The following is a 23,250-nucleotide window of genomic DNA, read 5'->3' as shown; positions in this document are numbered from 1 at the left end:
TTGATCCTTGACCATCACTATCAAAACCAATCATGACAAAATCCATATCCCTACCCCCCAGTGCTGTCAAGTATCCTGTTTTCCCCGGGATTCTCCCTTATTTCAAGCAGTTTCCCGCTGCTCTCCCTTATTTTTTTATTTCCCTTAAATTTCCCGTTTTTAATGGAAGCAGCTCCTCCCCTGCTGGCCAGGGACTGGGAGGGAAGACCTCGCCTACTTGGAGAGAAAAGCCTCAGCCCTCAAAGCAAGTGGGAGCCATTTCCCGTGCTTACAGGGGGGTGTATTCCTCCCCCTGTATCAGCCCCTATCCGTTGCCGCCAAGCCTCTCAGCCGGCCAATAGGGTTAGCTGGCGGGCGGAGCCTGGCTGCCTTTGAGCAGCTGCTGCTTCCTGTCCTCTTGATGGGATCAGACAAGAAGACGATGGGGCTCCATTGCGCGGAGCACATGGCTGCCCTCCTCTTTGCTGGCTGCCCTCCTCTTTGCTCCGCTCTGAGCCCGAGGCCGCTTGGAGTTTACATTGCTGCTCTGCCCACTTTTGCTTCTGGCTCCGCCCGCCACTGACATGTGACTGTCCCCAGGATAGGTGAGACTGCTGATCCCTTATTTTCAAATCCGAAACTTGACAGCTATGCTACCCCCACTTTTGCTACGTTTGCCTATTGGTAAATTAGCAGCAGAGAACCTGGAGCCCTCCAAATACTCCTAACACCCCTGACCATTGGCCATGCTTGCTATGGCTGCTGGAAGTTGGACTACATCAACATCAGGAGGGATACACCTTTGCTGCCTCTGTTGTAACTGCATTAAGGAATGGCTTCATCCAGCCATCATGACTTGCTTAAAGTGTTGTTGTTCCTTCTTCACAATGACTGGCTGCTGGAGGAAAGGGGAATTATGACGTGTGCATTTCAAAATACCTGAGTCAGCATCAAAAAGATAGACATCTATACATGTCAAGTAGGCACCCACAGAAGAGGCTTATAGCCTGACTATGGATGGAGGACTTGTATTCCCTCAGTGTAAGTTCCATCTTCAACCAGCAGTGAGCATCTTGGGTGGAGAGACAGTATTAAAGGGTCAGAATTGCTTCTAGGATTTGTAATTTAACTAGCAAGTTAAATTATGGCTGATGATTCTGGGATCCAGATGATTCTGGGACTCCTGTCCTTTCTCAACCAAAATACCCACCTCTGGAGTATCCCTATCGGATGACGGCAACTTCACTGTCTCCTGGGAACACATGATAGCCATTCCCCAAATGGAACACAAAAGGAACAAACTGGTAGTTTTTAAAGGGGAGTTTTTCCTCCCTTCTCCTTTTCTGAACACTGATGTAGAGTCAATTATAATTATTTGGAGATCAGGAGAGCCAGACCCCTCCCAGCCAAGCTTGCACTGCTGTCCTGAAAAGAAAGAAGAAAAGGGAGTTTGAAAAGGGAAATAACAGTTTTCTGATGCAGGTCAGTTCCCAACAAAGACAACAACAGACCCTAATCCAACACAGCAATTTAGCCTGTCATTGACAAATCAAGTCAGGCTTAGGTTTCATTAAGGCAAACAAACACACAGAGCGGGAATCAATAAGCAAGTGTGTGTGAATTCATTGCATAACTGGTTCTTCGGAGCTCCTGGTGGATTTCTCTCCGGGGGGGGGGGGAATAAACCGTAAACCATTTCCGTCCCAAGCTAAGGCATAAAGCCAACGAAAGCAAAAGCAATCTAAGGTGGCACACATTTTACTCCAGCAAAATGCTGGCCCCTTGCCCCTGTACCTGCAGAGCCATGAAAACGGGTAAGCCAAGAAGACAAGGGATCGTGTGCTTCTCAACCGTAAGAACTTTGCCACAGCTGCAGCTGTTTCCAGGGAGAACCCTATTGTTGAGGACAGGGTTTGTGATGGGCAGTTGACATTTGCGGTGAGAGCAGGAATGCGACTCACAAATGCACGAGGTGTGAGTCATGCTGCGACTGGGTTTTCCTATTCTATAGCTTTATTCATTGTATTTTTGTGTTTCTAGTTGATGCACTTTTATTGTATTTTTTTTGGGGGGGGTATTAATCTATTCACCTCTTTGGGGGCCTTGGACAAACAGCAGTATACAGTATAAATAACTCCATGAGGATTTGACTCATGAGGCCGTTTCTCCCTGAAACCATACCCACTTCCCCCAGGCCTGTTGTTATATATGGCATCAGGTGTGGGGAAGGTAAAGAAGCTGCTGGATCACAAGGCTGCCAGGCAACTGACAGGTGGCATGTCTCACCTATGTGTCAAAGTTGGTTTAAAAGGTTTGGCTTATTTTTATCTGCACTTTAAGGGAAAATATGATATGAAGATTTGCCTTTTTAATGATTCTGGGGATTTTAGCTGTCTTTGGTCTACAGTTTTAGCTGGACGTCACTTAGAGAGCTCTCTTTGATGAAGAGGCTTCTAAATAAATGTGTTCTGTGGATGCAGGCAGCCACACAACGAGAATAGGAGCCACTGTCCCCAACCGCAAAATTCCCACGCACGACTGCTCTACCCTGACTCCAAACCTCCTTCTGCCGAGTGGGAAGGTCTGAAGGGTTCCCCCCCCCCCCAATGCATTGTTCAGCTGAATGTTCCTTTCAGAATCCCCAGCCCAACAAGGGAACGGGGCACATTCACAAAATTATCATTTAGTTATTGTTTTATTCCTTGCATTAATACCCCATCATTTTCTCCAAGGAGCTCCAGGGGGCACCTGTGGTTCTCTCTCCCCCCCTCCCCCATTTCATCCCCACAACAACCCTGAGAGGTAGGTTAGGCTGAGAGGCAGTGACTGGCCTGAGATCACCCACTGATCTTCATGGAAGAATGGGGACTTGAACCTTGCTCTCCCAGGTCCAGGTCTGAAACTCTAACCACAATACTGGATTATTCATATTATAATTTTAATTTATATCCCATCCTTGCTTTTGAAGGAGCCCAGAGCAGAAAACACATTAATAATAAAACATTAAAAACACACACCAAACAAACGGTGATCTCAGGGTTGGCAGTAACAGTGTCTTTCAGCCATCAAATGCTGGGGTAAACAGGATTTTTTTAAAAAAACAACAACTGAAAATCAGTAATACTTTAAATACAAAATAAAACAAAACATTCCTTCCAGTAGCACCTTAGAGACCAACTAAGTTAGTTCTTGGTATGAGCTTTCGTGTGCATGCACACTTCTTCAGATACACTGAAACGGAAGTCACCAGACCCTTAAATATATTGAGGGAGTGGGGAGGGGTATTACTCAGAAGGGTGGTGGGAATGGGTGATCGGCTGATTGGTGTGGAAAACCTGTTGACGACTGTTAACAACTGCAATTTTTACAGGATCTAAGGTGCTACTGGAAAGAATTTTTTATTTTATTTTGTTTTGACTATGGCAGACCAACACGGCTACCTACCTGTAACTTTAAATACATTTAAAGCATATTACTTTCCCCAAATAATCTTGGGAACTGTAGTTTACAGAGCTACCATTCCCAGCACCTTAACAAACTACAGTTACCAGGATGCTTTGAGGGAAGCCCTGTTACTTTTAATATACTGGGCCCAATTCAAGGTGTTAGTATGGGCATACAAATGACTTGGGAGCAGAGTACCTAAAACAGTATCAACCATCTCCACAACCAGCTGGTGAAATGTTGCTGGTGATGGTGCCACCACCAGCAGCAGCAACAGCGGGGGTTCCTTGGTCCCCAGGGACCTTTGACGGGGCCTTTTCAGTGGCAGTTCCCTGTTTGCAGAAAGCCCTCCCAGGTGAGGTTCATCTGTCTCCTTCTTTCAGGAGGAATTTGAAAACCTTCCAGGCATTTGACAGCTAAGAAACTCTTCCTGTCAACTTCGAGATCACTATTTTTAGAATGCTTTTAGACTGTTGTTGTTGTTGTTGTTGTTGTTAATGTTTTTGTCACCCTGGGTTCCTTTGGGAGGAACAGCAGGATATCAATTGAAATAATAATAACTAATAATAATACTTATTAGTCACTCACTACAAACAAAGCACCAAAGCAACTTAAATTAAAAGCCTCAGGCATAGAATAAAATCAGATATGCCTTCCAAATTCCAAATATGGCATTTGGATCCTGGGAGTACTAAGAAGATTACGAGTGTAAGCAGGAAAGATAAATTTCTCTGGGTAAGCTTGGCGACAGAAAGCACTTCTGATGTTTTCCCCTACACTTACGATCCCTGCATCTGGACTGCCTTCTTGTCCAGTCCAACATCCACATGCAGTCACCAAAGCATTAGATTAAGAGCTCAGGGTTACAGCAGTTCAAACATCCAGTTCTGTGATTGTGCTGTGGTTGTTTCTCCTGCTACCTAAAGAATATGACTGTTTGAATTTCTTGAATTCTTGATAGACAAACCCCCTGGTCTGATTAATTTGCATGGTTAAACCAAGGATGGGGAAAGGGCATAGCTTGGGGCCAGAACATTTGCTTTGCATGCAGAAGAACCCAGGTTCAACCTCCAGTAGGACTGTGGGAGACCCCCTACTCAACACTCTGTAGGTGTGCTGCCAGTCAGGGTAGGCAATACCGAGCTAGATGGACTAATGGTCTAACTAAGACAGCTTTCTCCATTCCTGTGCAATATCTGCAGCGTAAAGCATGACTAAAAGAGCTTGCCTAGAAGCCATTGAACCTCTTCAAATGAACGGGGGCATGATTCAGAACTCGGGGGGGGTAATCAGGGTTCTGAAAAGCACAGGGAGCCCCCATGAGCACAGGAGGCTCCCCATTTTGTGCAGCTGCCCTCCAACTCAGAGTGTTAACTGTACATGGTATCAGATCACCTACAGAGGGATTTGGAATCCTGCTAAATCAGCTGAAGGGCTGGAGCTGAGAGGGAGAGTATTAGCTCTTATATGCAGGAGGTCCCAGGTTCCATCTCCATCTTCTCCAGGTAGTTATGGGAGAAAGAAACACCCAGAGGACTGCTGCTACTCAGAGCAGGCATGAGGATCTTTATAACCCACTTGGTAGAGCATCAGACTCTTAATCTCTGGGTTGTGGGTTGGCCCAACAGTAATTTTTCTGCCACCACTGCATCCTTGGAGCATCAGCAAAAAGAACATGTCATCCTGAACAATCTTCTAAGGCAGTCCCACATATAGCAGATTGTAATAATCTATCCTGGAGGCTACCAAAGCAAAGGCAACTGAGTCTGCGTTCAAATGCAGAATCTATCAAACAACCTGCATATTTAACTCACGAGTTTCAAAGGGATACTCACTGTATTCTCTTTTGCTTCTTCCTTCTCTCACATTCTAGGACAATCTGTCACTTCTTTGGTGGGAAATCTTTTTTTTTTTTTTTTTGAAAAGAAAAAGGCAACAAGAATAAAAACAGTTTAATTTACCAGTCAAGTTTTTTCTTAGCCAATCTTTTACAGCAATGAGAACTGGGTCTTGTTGGAAGCAGGTGTTTTAAAGAACAAGTTGCATCTGATCAGAGCAGCTTTGCCCGTGGAGCAAATCCTCAACGTGTTCTCTCTCTCTGTTTAGTTTAGTCTGCCATTGGCACATTTCATATTGTATTTCTTTTATTATTACATATACACAGTATCCCACCTTTCTCCCATGCAGGTGAAGGTGGCCCTCCCCATTTTATCCTCACAACAACCCCATGAAGTAGGTTTGGCTGTCTCAGTCCTGACTAGCCCAAGGTCACCTAGTGACTTTCATAGCTGTCCTCCCAAGTCCTGGTCCAGCCCCACATTGCTACCCATAAAAAGTCTTCTGAAATTAATTAAGATAAACTGAAATGGGCCCCTCTGAGGGGTGTGTCTAAAAACTGACAAGTTTTATTCAATGTGTTACTGGCATTCATGTAAGGAAGAGGCATGTCTGAAAGGCTATCATGCAGAAGATGAGCAGATTAGAACTTGGGGACATCCAGTGGAGCTGAATGCTGAAAGATTCAGGATACACAAAAGAAAGTACAGTATATTTTCACAAAGCACATACAGTGGTACCTCTGGTTACGTACTTAATTCGTTCCGGAGGTCCGTTCTTAACCTGAAACTGTTCTTAACCTGAAGCATCACTTTAGCTAATGGGGCCTCCCGCTGCCGCTGTGCCGCCAGAGCACAATTTCTGTTCTTATCCTGAAGCAAAGTTCTTAACCTGAAGCGTTATTTCTGGGTTAGCGGAGTCTGTAACCTGAAGCGTATACCACTGAAGCGTATGTAACCCGAGGTACCACTGTAGTTAAACTAGAGAATTTCCTTCCAGGAACAAATTCATGGGGCATAAAGCTAACAATGGCTACTAGCCAGGACATCTATGTTCCACATCCACAGTTTGGAGGCAGTATACCTCTGAATACCAGCTTCTGGAGATCACACAGGTGGGAAGAATACTGTCGCACTCAGTTCCTGCTTATACCACTTAGAGGGTTGATTGCATTCAAGAAGTATATAGAATCATAGAACTGCAGAGTTGGAAGGGACCACAAGTGTCATGTAGCCCAACCCCCTGCAATGCGGGAATATTTGGCCCAATGTGGAGCTTGAAGCCACAACCTTGAAATTAAGAGTCTCACGCTCTTCTGATTGAGCTATCCCCATTAACATTGAGTTAAATGAATAAATCTGGTTGGCCATTGTGAGAGCAGGACGCCGGACTAGATGGACCATTGGTGTCAACTTTCCCCCTTTTTTTGCTGAAATTCCCTTATTCCAGCAGCATTTCCCACTGCAAAAAAGGGAAGGTTGACAGCTATGGCCATTTCCCAATGCAAGAAAAAGGAAGGTTGACAAATATGCATGGGCCTGATCCAGAAGACCCTTATTGCATTAGATTTGTTACATTGCATTAGCCCAGCCCACTTTTTCATATTGGGTACCATGGCACCCAGATGCATGTATCCATTCACTCTTTCAGTGGCTGACTCCTTTTAGAAAAATATACGCGTGGCTTGCTTCATGATGTCACCTGCAACTCAACCCCTTCACCCTGTTTTCCCCAGAAAATGAGATCAAACTTAGAAGTATGGGCAAGAAGACAGCATGAGATTGATGCAAAAATACCCAGCTACAAGAACGAAATGCATATGGCCATCTGTATGGAGGCATGAGGGGGTGAGAGAGAGAATGTAGCTGCAAGTACTGGGAAAATTGGGGGAAATAGTGTAATGGGTTGAATATGCTGTTGTGGAGACCCCTAGTTCAGAGGCAGAGTACATGCTTTGCATGCCTAGGGTTTAAGCCTTGACATTTCCAGACAGAGTATGTGAGCTCTGCCATTCAGAAAGGACAGTATTAAGCTCCAGAGGTCAATTGTCTGACTCACTTGAATTGTGTGTGTTGGGGTGAGGGGATACTCAGGCAGTAGAGCATGAGACTTAATCTCAGGATTGTGGGTTCAAGCCCCACGTTGGGCAAAAGACTCCTCCTTTTGGAGGGAGTTGGACCAGATAACCCTCGTGATCTCTTCCAACTCGCTCTATATAGGCCAACAGCTAAAGCTAAATGGTTTGAAGTGGGGGGGATCTTCCAGCCCAAGGGCCGCATAGCCTTCTGGGGGCCACACTGACAGTGGGCAAGGCCAGAGGCAAAGTGGATGGAGTGACAGGTGTACATTGTACCTTTGTAATGATAGGTTAGTTCCTACACAGCCGTCTCTAGTCTCCATCCAGAGTCATTATCGGAAATTAAAGACATGCTCCAGCAAGGCAAAAACACTTGGGGTGCAAAGCAGGGCCTCTGAGGATTGTGGCCAAGGAGGGTTGTGTGGTGTAGGGGGAGCAATGAGGGCCAGATAAGAGAGGCTTGGAGGGCCATAGCTGGTCTCAGGGCATGAGGTTCTCAATCCCCTGATCTAGACAAAATACCTTCTGGGAACTTCATCGGTTTCACTGAAGAAAAGAAGGATGTAAAATGAAATAAAGGAATAAATGCAGGTTCTTGTGACAGTGCAATGTAGCCAACTAAGTTCTACTCAGAACAGACCCACTGAAATTAATGAGCCTATGTTAGTCTTGTCCGTTAACTGCAATGGGTCTACTCTGATTTGGGCTAGCACTGGAAAAACAACCCATTATTTACATCTTGTTTTTCCAGCTTTCAAAGCAGCATGCAACATGGTATGAGAGGAATCATTAGAAATTAAGGACACGCGCCCTTTCATGGGGGCATGTTTGCCTCAAACCAGAGCTGGCCGTTGAAGAGACGAGGACACAGTCCAGACACATATCGGTGGCCAAGCCTATCATCCTATAAAACTGAAAGACGCTGACTGTCCCCACTGTTGAACCCTGGTTTTGAGACCTTTTGGAACTGCTTACAAATGGGGCTGATATTTCAGACTCCAGGAAGAAGATACATTTCAAGATATTCTAAAAGAGTCTAAGAAGCAAGCTCAGTGCAGTGTTAAGAATGGAATGTGCTTTTGTTTCTTTCTTTATTAGTAATGCTATTCTTAATATCTTATTTGCAGGCTTTAGTATGCTGAGATGTCCTATAGGCCTATTTTTGACATTTTATATGGACACTGCATGTAAGGGAAACTATTTTGTAATTTATGTCCAATCTGTAAATGGGCACAGATAGGGAGGAGGAGGGTAAGTGGGTGGTGGTGGGGGGGGGGGTTTAAAGGCAGGAAAGCTTGTGATAAAAATGCAGCTGTTCACTTTTTTAAAAAATGCCAGGATAAAAATCAAATCAAATAGAAATAAATAAGTTCTCAGTTCAGCAATGTATGCCATGATCCTCCTTTCGCTGAAGAAACCACTTAGGCTGTGCACATGCGTAGCCTTTGAAACACACCAAGGGCATTTTTTCACAGGCTGCCCTTGCATATAGTGGCTAGCAAGTGAACCCACATTTGCAGAATAACCTAATCTGAAGCAGCAGCTACTTCTGTGTCATCTGTACATGCAGGTGGGCAAATTTTTGCACTTGTGTGCAACAGTGTTCACTAATTTCCATCTCTCAATTAGTGTTTCCACAGTCCTTTAAAAAACCAAAAAACATTTCCCCCAACCGTTCAAAAGAGAGGACCAAGAATTTGGTGTGTTGATATACTATATTGGTATACAGAGTTACTGTACTGTGTCCTATTTTGAAGGGGACTAGTAAGTATAAGCAACCCAAGAAAGTCCTCTCTGTATAGTACACAGCCAAGCAGCAAGTGCTCAAGAAGTACATTACTGCCACAGAATGAATTATACCCAGCCCAGCAGAATGCACTTTGGATTGGCAAGTGGCGTGGGCCAGGGATGACTTGGGGATGATGTCATGTGTACAGCACCCCCCAAAAGCACTTGCATCCAGCACTAAATGCACATTGTCATGCTATGTGTATGCGCCCTTTGAGAGGGCTGACCAGCGCAAACACACATTTGAAGTCCGGAGGGGGGAAGAAGAAGAAGAAGAAGAAGAAGAAGAAGAAGAAGAAGAAGAAGAAGAGGAGGAGGTGGAGGAGGAGGAGGAGGAGGAGTTTGGATTTGATATCCCGCTTTTCACTACCCGAAGGAGTCTCAAAGCGGCTAACATTCTCCTTTCCCTTCCTCCCCCACAACAAACACTCTGTGAGGTGAGTGGGGCTGAGAGACTTCAAGAAGTGTGACTAGCCCAAGGTCACCCAGCAGCTGCATGTGGAGGAGTGGAGACACGAACCCAGTTCCCCAGATTACGAGTATACCACTCTTAACCACTACACCACACTGGCTCTCAGAGATCCTGCAGAAGGTGGGGATGGGGAAGGACTGTAGCTCGGTGATAGAGCATCTGGAAGGACTCTGGTTCAATCCCCGGCATCTCTCACGTAGGGATGGGAGAGATCCTTGGAGATGCTGCTGTCTGCTAGGGTAGACAATGGTGGGCTCAATGGACCAAGGGTCTCACTCAGTATAAGGCAGCTTCCTATGTTCCTCAAGGTCCTCCTCCCACCAGTTCACCCCACCCCAACATGAGCTGGCTTCTCCTGATGATATTTGTGCGAAATGTATAGTTTCGACCAAAGGAAGCTTTGCCTGCTGAGATGTATTGGGGCTGAGTCACACTTCACTCTGAGATGTAGGAAGGGCCATGGCACAATGGAAGAGCATGTGCAAAAAGTCCTGGGACATCAGATTAAGAGCTCAGACTTACAGCAGCCCTCACTTTAAAATCCAGCTCCAACTTTAAGAACAAAAAAAACCCAATCCAGCCTGTTTGTGTCTCTAAAGTCCTGAGATTGTACTATGCCATCTAAATAATACTACCAGGTAAATGTCTTAGAATCTTGATAGGGAAGTCCCAAGTCTGGTTAACTTATATGGTTAAACTGATGAAGAGGCATAGCGCAGCGGTAGAGCATCTGCTTTGCATGTAGAAGGTCCCAGGTTCAATACCTGGCACCTCCTGATAGGGTTGTAAAAGACCCATGTGGAAATCTGGAGAGCCGCTTCCAGCCAGGCTGGACAATCCTGAACTAGATGATGGATCAATGATCTGACTCAGCATAAGGCAGCTTCTCCCATTTCTTAATCGTTGGGCATGTGCTTTGCATGTAGAAGCTCCCAGGTTCAACCTCCAACATCTCCAGGTAGGTCTGGGAAAGAGCCCTGTCTGAAACCCTAGAGAGGCACTGCCAGACAGTGTAGATCAGGGGTCAACAAATTTACCGTGCCTCTGGCCGGTGTCTCCAGCACCGATCACACGGCGGGCTGTAGAGCGGGGGAGCACGCGCCCATACGTGTGCACACATGCTATTTCTGGTGCACTTCCGGGTCGGAGGAGCACCGTAAATAGCTTGTGTGCATGTGCACAGGCCTCCTCCGACCTGGATGCGCACTAGAAACAGAAGACAAGCCCTAATAAATTAGACAAAAGTCGGGTTTTCAGGGTGGTTTCAAAGTCATTCCCTCTTTTTTGGGGAACTCTGGGAACTGAAGCTCTGCAGGAGTAATTGGCATCTCCAAGCAAGTCACAGGACCCTTAACAAATTACAGCTCCCAGTATTTGGGGGTGGAATCTATGGCTGTTTGAAGTGGTATAATTGCTTGGTCTTCCACCCAATGTGCCCTCACTGCACATTAGCGAGATTGAAACATGCCACTAATAAGAGGCATAGGCACTCTTTAGCACAGGAATGAGGAGACTGTGCCCCGCCCCGAGGTATTGTTGGACTTCAGTATCCACCATCCCTGACCATTGGTTACATTGGCTGGGACTGATGGGAGCTGGAGTCCAACAGCATCTAGAGCAGGCATCCCCCAAACTCGGCCCTCCAGACGTTTTGGGACTACAACTCCCATCATCCCTAGCTAACAGGACCAGTGGCCAGGGATGATGGGAATTGTAGTTACAAAACATCTGGAGGGCAGAGTTTGGAGTGCCTTCTCTAGAGGCTACTATCTCCCCATGTCTGTTTTAGTGTCTTGGGTGACAAGGGGCCAAAGGCATCTACAGTATACCATTTGCCACTTGAATGTGCTAAGTAGAAGTTGCCTGGGGTGCAAAGATGCAAAGAGATTTGTTCTCACTGGAAGCTGAGATGGATGCTGGATTTTGCACATTCATCCTCTTAATTTGTCCCTGGCAGTGAAAGAAGAGGAACGGAGGGAGAGCAAAGACTGGGAGCTGTCATAGACTACCGATATATCTGCTCTGTTTCCCCAAACACAGCAGGGGGTGAGGAACTACCTCATCTGTATTTAAAACACAGATGTGTGAACTTTTACCTTCGAAAATGACAGCAGCTGCAAGATAAGTTGCATAGCAACTCAATCTGCATCAGCCAACCGCATCTTGTTGAGGAAGACTTGCTGTATAGTATCCAAAGCCAAGTACAACACAATAAGAGACCTACTGGACCGTCACCAAAGACCCATCTAGTTCAGCATCCTGTTCTCATAATGGCCAACCAGATGCTGGTGGGAAGCCTGCAAGTAAGATCTGAGCACAGCAAAACTCTCCTCACTTGTGATTTCCAGAAACTGGTAAAGTTGGCTCAGTGAGCTGGAAGATGAGTTTATGCGCTGCAATGAAATGGGACACACCCCTGCATTCATCATAAAGCTGACATGTTCAACCTCTTGTCGAGGGGCTCATCCACACCTCCGCTTGACTCGTGCTTAGAAAATATGGGTCCAAGCAGTTTCTGTTTGTCCCACACTTTCTAGGCCTTTGCCCTGCTGCTTTCCTGTTATGGTGATTTTATTAGTACACTGCCTATTATAATGCTCTGTTTTTCTTATGCTCTGTAAAATACGTTCTTAATATTGTACACAGCCCTAGGGTATTTTGATATAGGGTGGTATATATATATATATCTAAATCAGGGGGTCAGCAACCTTTTTCAGCCATGGGCTTGGTCCACCATCCCTCAGACCATGTGGTGGGCCGGACTATGTTTTGGGGGAAAATAATGAACGAATTCCTATGCCCCACAAATAACCCAGAGATGCATTTTAAATAAAAGGACACATTCTACTCATGTAAAAATACACTGATTCCCAGACTGTCTGCGGGCCAGATTGAGAAGGCGATTGGGCCGCATCTGGCCCATGGGCCTTAGGTTGCCTACCCCTGATCTAAATGATGATGATGATAATCCTCCTTAAAAAAAACCAACCCACTCTTTAGTGCTAAATCAGAACAAATGGCAATCTGAGGAGAACCTGATTGCCATTTGTTCTGAATCAGTGCTAAACCACAGATTTTCCTGGGGGAAAGTTGTAGGGTAAACGGATGGGTGGTTATGCCCAAAGCGAAATGATATTACATTTGAAAGGCTATTGACATGCCTTTGGAATTCTGTAGGGGGTGCAACTTGGAGTAGAAAAAGAGGAGTGAGAGAAGGATCGAGGGCACACAGTCATGCATAGACACATACCACTTCTCTGCCAGTGACAGACTTCGGGCTTTCAAATTTCAGTGGCATCCTGTGCAGCACCAAAATTTGGCACCCCACCCCACCCATTCTAACTCATTGTTGCAGTACCCCCTACAGCAACCTCTCTGCCTGGCGCCTAGTGTGGGTGAACCAGTCATGCTCCCCTAAATCTGCCTCTGTCTCTGCTCCAGATTCCCCCCAACTTTCTGTATTTTATTTAATAAAAATGGTTGAGGCTCCCATACATACATTCTGTGCAACATATAGAGTAAGCCCCCTAGTTGTTTTTTTCTAAGGTTGTGTCATATTCCCTCCCCTCCAACCAGATTTTCTTTTGGATGCTGAATTTTACATGCACTGAACTTTTCCATTTTTCTAATATGTGGGAACTCGCAGCACAACAGCCAAAGAATGGAAAGTACTGGAAAGTTTCAGTAAGCAAAGCCAAGATCAAAACAAGGAGACCCCGGCCCCAACTATATAAACCAACATTGTCTCAATGTGGCTATCTACACATTGGAGACCTAAAACGAAACATGTTGCTGCCCCCACCCAGTCACCTACCCAGGGCTGCATTTCAAGTTCCATTTGCATGTTGCTGTGTCCATCAGAGAGGGGGATGTCTTCACCCAGTGCATACTACCTGTTGGTTGCAAACCCCTCCCAACAATTCCTGTTCAGGAGGCTGTCATCTGCATGTGTCTACCAGCTATCTCAAGTGTACACCCCTCAGCTTAACTGCAAAGTGATCTGGTTTGATGGAAAACACATCAAACACCAGTATTTCTCAAGGAAGTCCAGGATAGATGTGGATTGTGGCCAATGTCATGTGTAAGGGACCCCTGACCATTAGGTCCAGTCGTGTCCGACTCTGGGGTTGCGGCGCTCATCTCGCATTACTGGCCGACGGAGCTGGCGTACAGCTTCCGGGTCATTTGGCCAGCATGACTAAGCCACTTCTGGCGAACCAGAGCAGCGCACGGAAACGCCGTTTACCTTCCCGCCGGAGTGGTACCTATTTATCTACTTGCACTTTTGACATGCTTTCGAACTGCTAGATGGGCAAGAGCTGGGACAGAGCAACGGGAGCTCACCCCGTCGCGGGGATTCAAACCGCTGACCTTCTGATCAGCAGGCCCTAGGTGCTGTGCACAGGGTAAATAGCCCCTGGCTTCAGGGAGTTATAGCGCAGCCAAGATTGTGAAAGGGAGCTAGTGCAAGAGTAGGAATGAGGGATGGTGTCACAGCTGAAGGCACAAGCTGTGTACTCATTATCATTACTCTGGCTCCAGTGTGCTCTCACCACTGGTGTTTGAAGCTGTGTACACATGACACAGGGACACCTGTACACATGACACAGGGGCTATTTACACTGTTCACAGCACCTATCATGACAATCACACTCATAACTCTCCCAGGTATTCACTTACCGGTATATCAAGGGTGGAGGCTAAGTCAACATGGGAAGCAGGATCAGACGCCCCCAATCCAGTTTTTCACCTGCTTCTGTGCAATCCATTCTCCTACACCACGTATATAGCAAATGCAGACAGGCTGGCAGCAGCCGCATTGTTAGCTAGACAAATTTGGGACCCCCAACCTTCATGGGCTGGGAGCATTTGGGTCCTGATCTTTCTGAACATAAATATTCAGAAGTCAGGAGGAAAAATCCTGCACTTTCTGAATGTGGGGCAACTTCCTACCATCCCATTATCTCTGCGGAAAGAGAAACAAATGAAGGAGCCCTACACACACACACACACACACACACACACACACAACATCATGTTTGAAAACCTTCCGCAGGACCAAAAGGAAAAATTGGGGGAACTGACAATGAAAGAAAGCATGGCAAAGGATCTGAGGAAGCTGCCTTATGCCGAATCAGGTCATGAGTCCATTTAGATCAGTATGGTCTACATGACTGACAGCGGCTATCGTGGGATTGAACCTAAAACCTTCTGCAGCTCTTTGAAATGAGAAATAGCATAGGAAGCTTCCTTACACCCACTCAGATCACTTGTCCCCTTAGCTCCAGGCTGTCTACTCTGACTGCTTTCCAGCAGAGTTTCCCCATCACCTGATACCTGACTTCTCTAACCGGAAGAAATGCTAGATTAAATTTGATACCTTCTTCAAGGAAAGCATAAACTCTGGGGCAAGTGTGAGGAACCTTCAGCCCACCAGATTTCACTGCAACTCCCATCAACCCTGGCTATTGGTCCTGCTTGCTGGGGCTGATGGGAGTTGTAGTCCAACAACATCTGGAGGTCCAAAGGTTCTCTACACCTGCTGTAAGTCTTAAGAGTTTAAGCTTTGGGTAATCAGTCTATGATGCAGCCTTCTGGGCACCAGTCCCAGTATGATGGGTGCAATCCAAGATGTGCTAATTAAGGAGCAAGCCTCATTGAACATACCAGGACTTACTTCCAAGTAAACATGCATAGGATTGCAACATGGGATTCCTTCCCTTTTCAGTCCCCTCCCACACCACCTTGTGGCACACTGTTCGAAAACAAGAGGAGCACAATATTTACCCATCCCCCAATTGCTGTAGACCAGATGTTATGGACTACAACTCCCATCAGCCCCTGCCAGTATGGCCAATGGGCTGGGGTGATGGGAGTTGTAGTTGAACAACGTCTGCGGACACTAGGTGGAGGAACCTTACCCTACATCTTCAAGACACCCCTTCCCCAGCATCCCAAGGACACATTCCTGACACCTACTCTTCCAGCTGCGGGCACAAAGTAATCTGTGTGCCTTGAAGTTGGGCTTCCCGCAGGGGGCGCTGTGCGCAACCGTGCCCATTGCTGGCGAGGTACAAGAGCTTCGTTTCACCAGTCCTGCTGCTGGAGCGGCTGCTGGCGCTGCTGGAGCCCACGTCCTCGTCCTCCTCTTCGTCGTCCTCTCTGGCTCCCTTGGCGATCGGCTCGCCCTCCTTCTCGGACGGGGCCCGGGGGCTGAAGGCGCAGGGGCAGCGGCGCAGGTCCTTGGAGACAGCATGGAGGCGGCGATCGGCGCTCCTGGGGCAGCACAGGAGCTTCTTGAAGGCGCACCTGAAGTCGGGGCTGCGGCAGTAGATGATGGGGTTGAAGGCCGAGTTGGCGTAGCCCAACCAGTTGAAGAAGCGGAACAGCTGGTCGGGGATGAGCGTCCTGGCAAAGACCTTGAGGATGTTGGCCACGAAGAACGGCAGCCAGCAGAGGGTGAAGATGCCCATGATGAGGCCCAAGGTCTTGAGCGCCTTGTGCTCCTTGATGGCCAGCAGGAGCCGGGAGGGTCTCCTGCGACGGGAGCCCTTGGCTGCGTCTTGGAGAAACCTACCCTTGTCCTTCTCGATGGCGTGCAGCTGCCGGGTGGCCACTGCGAAGACCCTCGCGTAGACGAAGAGCATGACCAGCAGCGGCACGTAGAACGAGATGATGGACGACAGGATGGCGTAGGGCATGTTGGTGACAAAGTCGCAGCACTGCGGGTCCTCGTAGCAGCGCAGCGCCTCCTCGTCCGCGCCGTCGCGCCACCAATGGTTCATGATGGGCAGGAAGGAGATGAAGGCGGCCACGGCCCACACGAGGCACACGACGCCGCGCGCGCGGCCCTTGGTCACCAGCGCCTCGTACTGCAGCGGCGCCGTCACGGCCAGGTAGCGGTCCACGGCGATGGCGCACAGGGTCTCGATGCTGGCCGTCACACACAGCACGTCCAGCGATGTCCACAGCTCGCAGCCCGTGGTGCCGAAGGGCCAGCGGCCGCTCAGCACCAGCGTGGCCCCCGGGGGCACCACTAGCAAGCCCATGATGAGGTCGGCGCACGCCAGCGACGTGATGAACACGTTGGTCATGGTCTGCAGGCGCGGCGTCTTGGCGATGGCCACCACCACGAGCAGGTTGCCCGCCACCGTCACCAGCACGGCCAGGCTGAGAGCGGCGCCCAACGCCCCCTGCCGGCCGACACTGCCCGCCGCCCCGGAGGAGTTGCTGCCGTTGCCCGACGGCGCCGCGCCTGCTGCCCCCAGCCACGTCCCGTTGGGCGGCCAAGGAGGAGCCATCGCAGCTAAGACGGCGACGGGAGCAAAGCTCGGCGCGAGCTCGAAGCAGCCCCTCGACGGCTTTAGTTCGACGGGCCCGCGCTCCGCCACTATAGCGCGGGGAGAGCGGGCTCCGCGCGCGTCGGACACTGCTGGCCCGCTGCTTCTGGCTCGGCAGCCCAGCCCATGCTCCTGGGGAGACGGAAGGCGCCTCGGCAGGGACGGCTCCCTCCCCTTCGGTGGGGATTGCTGAGAGGAGGAGTCCTTAAAGGCGCAGGGAGCCTGGAGGGAGAGATGGGACACGCCCCGGGCAGAGCTCTCCTGCATCTCCGCCCTACCCCACCCCGAGCCTGCTGCGGGAAGGAGAGCGAGCGGCGCTGACGTCTAACAGGGTGGTTTTTCTTTTAAAAAGCCGCCTCTCCCACTGCAGAGATAGACCCGCACCCCAGTACTTTTCAGATTTAAGTTGCACTGATATAGCTGCAACGCGTTGCCCTACGTGCGAAGAAATTGCATTTCCCTCGCATTACTCTAGGGCTCTTCTCGGCATCGATAGTGCTTTACAAACCCTCTAGAATTTAGGAATGGGCGGGGAAGCAGATTTTTGGCCCTCTCAGGGTTGTTGGACTACACGCTCCCATCATCCCTGACCACTGGACGTGCTGGCTGGCGCTAATGGGAGTTCAGCCTCTGGAGGGCCGCAGATTTCCCATCTTGGCTCTTCCTTATAAGACTCGCGCCTTATAAGACTCGTGGGTTGCAGACCGCTGGAACGATGAAGCTGGGGCGGGTGGTTGTTTGTCGGTCAGCTATAGTCCTACACATCCTCCTACTTTAAAGCAAACGGACTAATCCCCCAGTTTCTCGTTCTCCCCGCCCGCCCCTCGCTTCCACGAATCGCTCCCCCGGGATCGCTCCTTCCGGGGCTGCGGGGCAGAGCCACTTTTCACTGTCCGCTTTTGTCTCACCTTCGGCCCTTCCCACTACCACATCGCATTTTAGCGCAAACAAAGCAAAAAGCAGAGGGGCGGGCGGGGGTGGGGGTGGGGGTGGGGACTCCCTGTGGGAGAGAAACGGACGGAACCCCGGGTACCACCGACGGTCGGAGCGATGGCGAGGCTGTTGGGCGCTGGTGGGTAGCGGAGCGAACCAAGTGTGTCCCCAGAGGCCGAGCGTGGAACTGCGGAATTTCACGGATGACACGCGAGTGGAAACAGAAAGGAGAACTGTGCGCATTCACCTCTGCCCAGTGGTATGAGTGAGATAACAGAGAGACAGCGTGGGTTGCAATGCCAGGCTGATGTCGGGCGTGCTGTAATTCAAATCCTCGCTCAGTTTGTGACTTTGGGACTGTCTCTCTCAGTCAAACCCACTTCCCAGAGTTGTAATCTGTGTGCATCCAATACCAAAATGAAGGTCTACCAGGCTGCGTGTTGAGCATGCTGCTTTATGGAAGTGAGCCATGCACACCTTAACATCCACCTGTCAGGAAGATTTTGAGCATCGCGTGGCAGAACAGAGTCTCCAACGAAGATGTGCTCTCCCACGCCCACATTCTCAGCATCTTCACACTCCTGTCTCAACAGCCTCTGTGCTGGCTTGATCGGGTCCTCTGCATGGAAGACGGAAGGATCCCCAAGGGTGGGGAGCTGGCTTCAGGCAATGATGGGAGTTGTAGTCCAACAACATCTGGGGGCCCAAGGTTGAAAAAGGCTTGCATAGACACTCTGGGTGGGTGTGCCTGCCCACCTCTGCTCCCCTCTTCCAATTAACTTCCGTTTCCAGGACCCACCCCATGAAATCTCAGGGTCTGGAATGCTCCTGACCTGGCACCCTAGTCAGCACACTACTCATAATAAATTAATAATAATAAATTTGTATTTGTACCCCGGCCAGAGTTGGGCTCAGAACGGCTAACATCATATAAATAATACTATATGCATAAAACAAGCTCTAACAGAACCAATCTGCCTCTCCTGCTGATGTGCTTAGTTGCACCACAGTGATGTCCCTTGCTAAAACACCCTTTACTTGCCGGGTCAGCAACAGCAACCCACCTGCTGACAAACTAGCATAGCAGCTCTGCCCCACCTGGTGAGCTGCTTCTGCCGCACAGATTTGCCTTCCTCTTTGATTTCCATCACGGCAGGGTTAAGAGCAGGAGGCATCAAGAACAGATAGAAACAGTGCCCACAAATGATGTCTCGGCTCACTTTACAAGTTAATGAGTGCTCCTGGGCAATGAAAGAGTCCGTCTAGCAATGAAATCCCATCCTGAGGGGGGGACCGGGAAAAAGCCTGGCTCCTGAAATTGATCCAGTTACAGGTGGATAACCGTGTTAGTCTGCCATAGTCAAAACAAAATAAAAAATTCTTTCCAGTAGCACCTTAGAGACCAACTAAGTTTGTTCTTGGTATGAGCTTTCGTGTGAGGTTCAAGTCAAAGTCTCTTCCTCGATCAGCCATGGCCAAACTTGGCCCTCCAGATGTTTTGGGACTACAACTCCCATCATCCCTAGCTAACAGGACCAGTGGTCAGGGATGATGGGAATTGGTAGTCCCAAAACATCTGGAGGGCCGAATTTGGCCATGCCTGTGGACCAGATAGACTTCAGTATTGCTGGACTTCAGGCTGGTATTGCCATGGATGTTAAGCCTCAAGAAAGAGAAAGCCCGTTGTTCGAGAGAGAAAATGAATTACTAAAGAGGACACCTATTTTCATAACATTTGCATCTGCTATTTTTTTGGTATAGATTCAAATTTAGAAATTATCACCATCCACATCTTCACAAATCACCTTTCACATATAAACGGGGTTGGACTGGCAGGGGGTTGGACTGGATGGCCCTTGTGGTCTCTTCCAACTCTATGATTCTATGAAACAGCTAACACAAGGTTTATTTTTTTATAATAATTTTTATTTGGTTTTACATATTCAAAATTACAATCATTCCACGACATATCCACTGTTAAGATTCCTACAAATTTCTGGACTTCCCCCTTTCCCCTCTAATGGGTTCCATCGTTAAACCTTTTCTACTGCATCTTTTTCACAATGCCAAGTTGTTGTTTTTTTAACTCCATAATATCCAAAGTTCTTGTTACATTACAAGTGTTATTACAGTCCTGCTAGTGTTTTCAACTGCTTACAGTGGTCTGTAAGGTAACTTATAGATTTTTTCCCATTCCTTATTAAAGTTTTGGACTTCCTGGTTCCTGAGCTTTCCGGTCAGTTTTGCCATTTTGGCACAGTCCAACAACTGCATCTGCCATTCCTCTCTGCTAGGGACTTTATCTTCTTTCCATGTCTGGGCTAACAACATCTGTGCAGCTGTCGTCACATGCAGTACATAAAAAGTATTTTCTGCTCCCTTGGAATTTCAGCACCTACAATCTCTAATAGAAAAACCTTTGGTGGGTTTTTTTTAAAATAAAAGTTATTTTAAACCTTGCTAACACAAGGTTTAAACTGTACAAAGAATAACTGAAGATAATACAAAATGCATAGCTAAGGCAGAGACTTCTACATCCAGCTGTAAAAAAACTTGGGGAAAGAGAAATGTCTTCAATTGTTTCTGGAAAGTACAGGTACTGGGTACCTGTCGTAGCTCAACAGGGATGCTGTTCAACAGAAGAGGGGCTGCTAAACAGAAAGCCCTGCTCTGAGTTACTGTGGAGTGAGCTTCTGATATTTTGGAGACTTGAATGAAAAACTCTCCTGCAAAACCCCTGGACCTACTGGGTATGAATAAGGCAGTTTCTCAAGTAACACTTATCTACTCAAATACATCTCTCTATAGTGAGAACAAGACTGTGGCCAGGTGACCTTTGCATCTGCTCCATTTGCTGCCCAAGTGCTTAATGCTGATGGGCATCTTCATGGCCCCTTTTATACTCCTTAAGGCTCATTCGCACTTTCACTTTTCCTGTGCCTAGGAAGTGGTTTGTGGGATGTAATCCACTGGGAGCAGTCAAGTACAACATTCCTTGTTTTCCTAGAGTGGACATGCAAAGGAATGTTTGGTCCGGCCAGTCGAAACTTCCTGTTCCTCCTGGCCTGGAGCATCCTTCCTTGCATGTAATTAGTGGGTGGGCATGACCTTTCCAGACCTGGTAAAAGGACAAGGCATGCTGCCACTTTCTCTCTCTTTTCCATCTTCCTTTCATCCTGCGAACTTCCCGGACTGCTAACTGCAGTCATTAGGTTGACCCACATATGGGATAAACCTGTTTGTATATGCTTGTGACTTTAAGCCTTAAGCCTGCCTTCAGGGATCACACTGTGCTCTGCCTGATTGTGAGTAAACTTTCTTTTTATTGCTTATGAGTAAGACTGTGGTGTCTTTATTCTTTTAGATTGAATTGCGTATTGTCTTAAGAAACTCACATGAGTTTGCAACTAGTTTTCTGCTGTGTCTGAGAAGGGGAATGTAAACTCTGCTAATTAAAGGAACTTGCTAGCGCAAGTTAGGAAGGATATTAATAATATTCCCACATGGTTTTCCACTTGACCTGCGGCTTTCTCCCAGAAAACCTGCTCTTTAGTGCTAAATTGGAACAAATGGCAATCCATGGAAAACTTAATGGCCATTTGTTCCAATTCAGCACTAAAGATTATGTTTCCCTGAAGAGGGAAGATGATGTGGTTAAGCCCTCAGTCTTGGATCTGATAGCCCTTCAAATAGAGGACTGTCCTCTGACAGCCATTCAGATTGACAATGGGCAAATGTTAGACAGGAGTATGGCCACCACACTTGTGTGGCCTGATTCTGTGTACATCTACTTGGAAGAAAACTTCACTAAGTTCAGTGGCACTTCCTCACAAGCGAGAGTGTTTAGGATTTCAGCCACAGTAATATTTGGGGGCCTGACAAAACTCTGTTTATAAATATTAATAAACAGGGAATGTTGTGAATATTTTCCCATAATGTTTATGTGAGGACTGAATTAGCCTTGCCCAAGCACCATCAAAGAGGAAAAGAGGGGGAAGAAACAATGTAGGAAACTAAAGAGCTTATTAAGGAAACTTCAAAGTATAATTGTGTAACCTGAATTTGCCAGTATGTGATTGAATCCCACCCCAAAATAGCAATGGTGCCCTTTTTCTCCAGTTTCTTCACCAGTTTTGTCTTCTCTGGATACGATCCCATTTATTAAGATCCATCTTAAACCACAGTGCCCAGAACTTGACACAATACTCTAGAACTGGATTTTTAGCAAAGACAAAAAGGGGACAGGAAATCTGGGAAAATATATTTGGGGATAATAGACATCGTGTTTTATACGTAATTTCACCAAGCATACGTTTCTCATTTCCTTTATTGCTCTATTTCGCCTTTTACACACCTGATGATGAGCTGGATATTTCTTTTTATGGTGAATTCACATTCTTCTGTTCAGTATCTAGTTGCAGCTATTTTTCTTTTTTATAATTTTTATTAAATTTCCCAATTAAACAAATTACACAAATCATAAACATAAAAATCCACACATATCCTCACTCTGCCGAGCTACGACTTCCCTCCATCACGTCAGCAGGTTTTCCTAGTCCAATCTAATCACACAGTTGTAGCTATTTTTCAGTGGTCTAAGTGGCAGATGAACAGTCCTGTGCAGCCAAACAATTTTTGCAGCTGGTTCAGTTAGAATTATCACCCTATCTAACCAACGTCCATTTTTAATGCAGCACAAGTGACCCATTTCCTGTTTTCTGTTTGGAAAGAAGAAGAGAGCAATACGGCAGCCTTTTTTTCTTTTTTTACATAGGAAGAACCCTGCCTTGTTTCACACAGCTGGGCTTAGTGCAGATGTCCTTTCTTCTCTTGCTAAATGTGAAAAAAGAAGAAGCACTAGATGTGAAAATCCTTGGAACCTTATATGTATATCCAGTACAAGATGTTGCAAGATTGCTCTCCTATGATCTCTCTATCCTGGAACATTGAGAACATACTGCAGAGTGTTGCTATGGAATCCCAGTGAGAAGCGGTAATGTCCCTTGTTATTCATACATTCCTTGGCCAACAGCTCTGGGAATTGTCACTGGAAGAAAGGAGAGGCATTTCAGTTGGAAAAGAAATTAGTAGGTTGCTTGTAAGTAGAACGTGGGCTTTTTGCAAATGTCCAAGGGGTGGACCCGAGTCTCCAAGTCCTCTTTATTCATAGGACTGTTCCAGCGTGGGCAGGAGGAAGAAATCTGGTACATTACCCAAAGTACGAAACATTCATGTTTCATTTGGCTTCAGAGGATATTGCACGTTGCGCACTACAGTTGAAGTGTGGGGGGACAGTCCTAAATGTATTTTTTGGAATTTATCAGCAAGATTCTGTTTAATATGCAGTGAGTTGTATCCAATGATGTCACAAAGGCGGTGAT

The 23,250-nt window shown here is 47.3% G+C and overlaps 1 protein-coding gene across 2 annotated transcripts; it reads right to left on the bottom strand.

The window, feature by feature from the left end:
• Positions 1–5,053: 5,053 nt before the first annotated feature.
• On the bottom strand, positions 5,054–17,217 carry ADRB3 (adrenoceptor beta 3). 2 transcript variants are annotated; one of them, XM_033172193.1, is made up of 2 exons: positions 15,576–17,217; positions 5,054–5,328 (listed from the first exon to the last, which is right to left on the bottom strand). In XM_033172193.1, the coding sequence occupies exons 1-2, from the start codon at positions 17,201–17,203 to the stop codon at positions 5,286–5,288; spliced, it is 1,671 nt and encodes a 556-aa protein (XP_033028084.1). In that variant the 5' UTR covers positions 17,204–17,217; the 3' UTR covers positions 5,054–5,285. The 2 variants fall into 2 exon arrangements, with proteins under 2 accessions (XP_033028084.1, XP_033028085.1); XM_033172194.1 differs by having other exon boundaries at positions 5,054–5,325.
• Positions 17,218–23,250: the final 6,033 nt, after the last annotated feature.

This window comes from Lacerta agilis, chromosome 15 (assembly GCF_009819535.1).
Source record: "Lacerta agilis isolate rLacAgi1 chromosome 15, rLacAgi1.pri, whole genome shotgun sequence".
NCBI classification, from domain to species: domain Eukaryota; kingdom Metazoa; phylum Chordata; class Lepidosauria; order Squamata; family Lacertidae; genus Lacerta; species Lacerta agilis.
This window is presented reverse-complemented; position numbering and strand designations above follow the sequence as displayed.

Excerpts from the sequence above, each read along its gene's own strand:
- ADRB3 (XM_033172193.1), bottom strand. The coding sequence starts at position 17,203 with ATGCAGGAGAGCTCTGCCCGGGGCGTGTCCCATCTCTCCCTCCAGGCT. Across the intron at positions 5,329-15,575 it reads TTGTGCCCGCAGCTGGAAGA|AAGATTTCCCACCAAAGAAG; the intron begins GTAGGTGTCAGG and ends AAAAAAAAAAAA.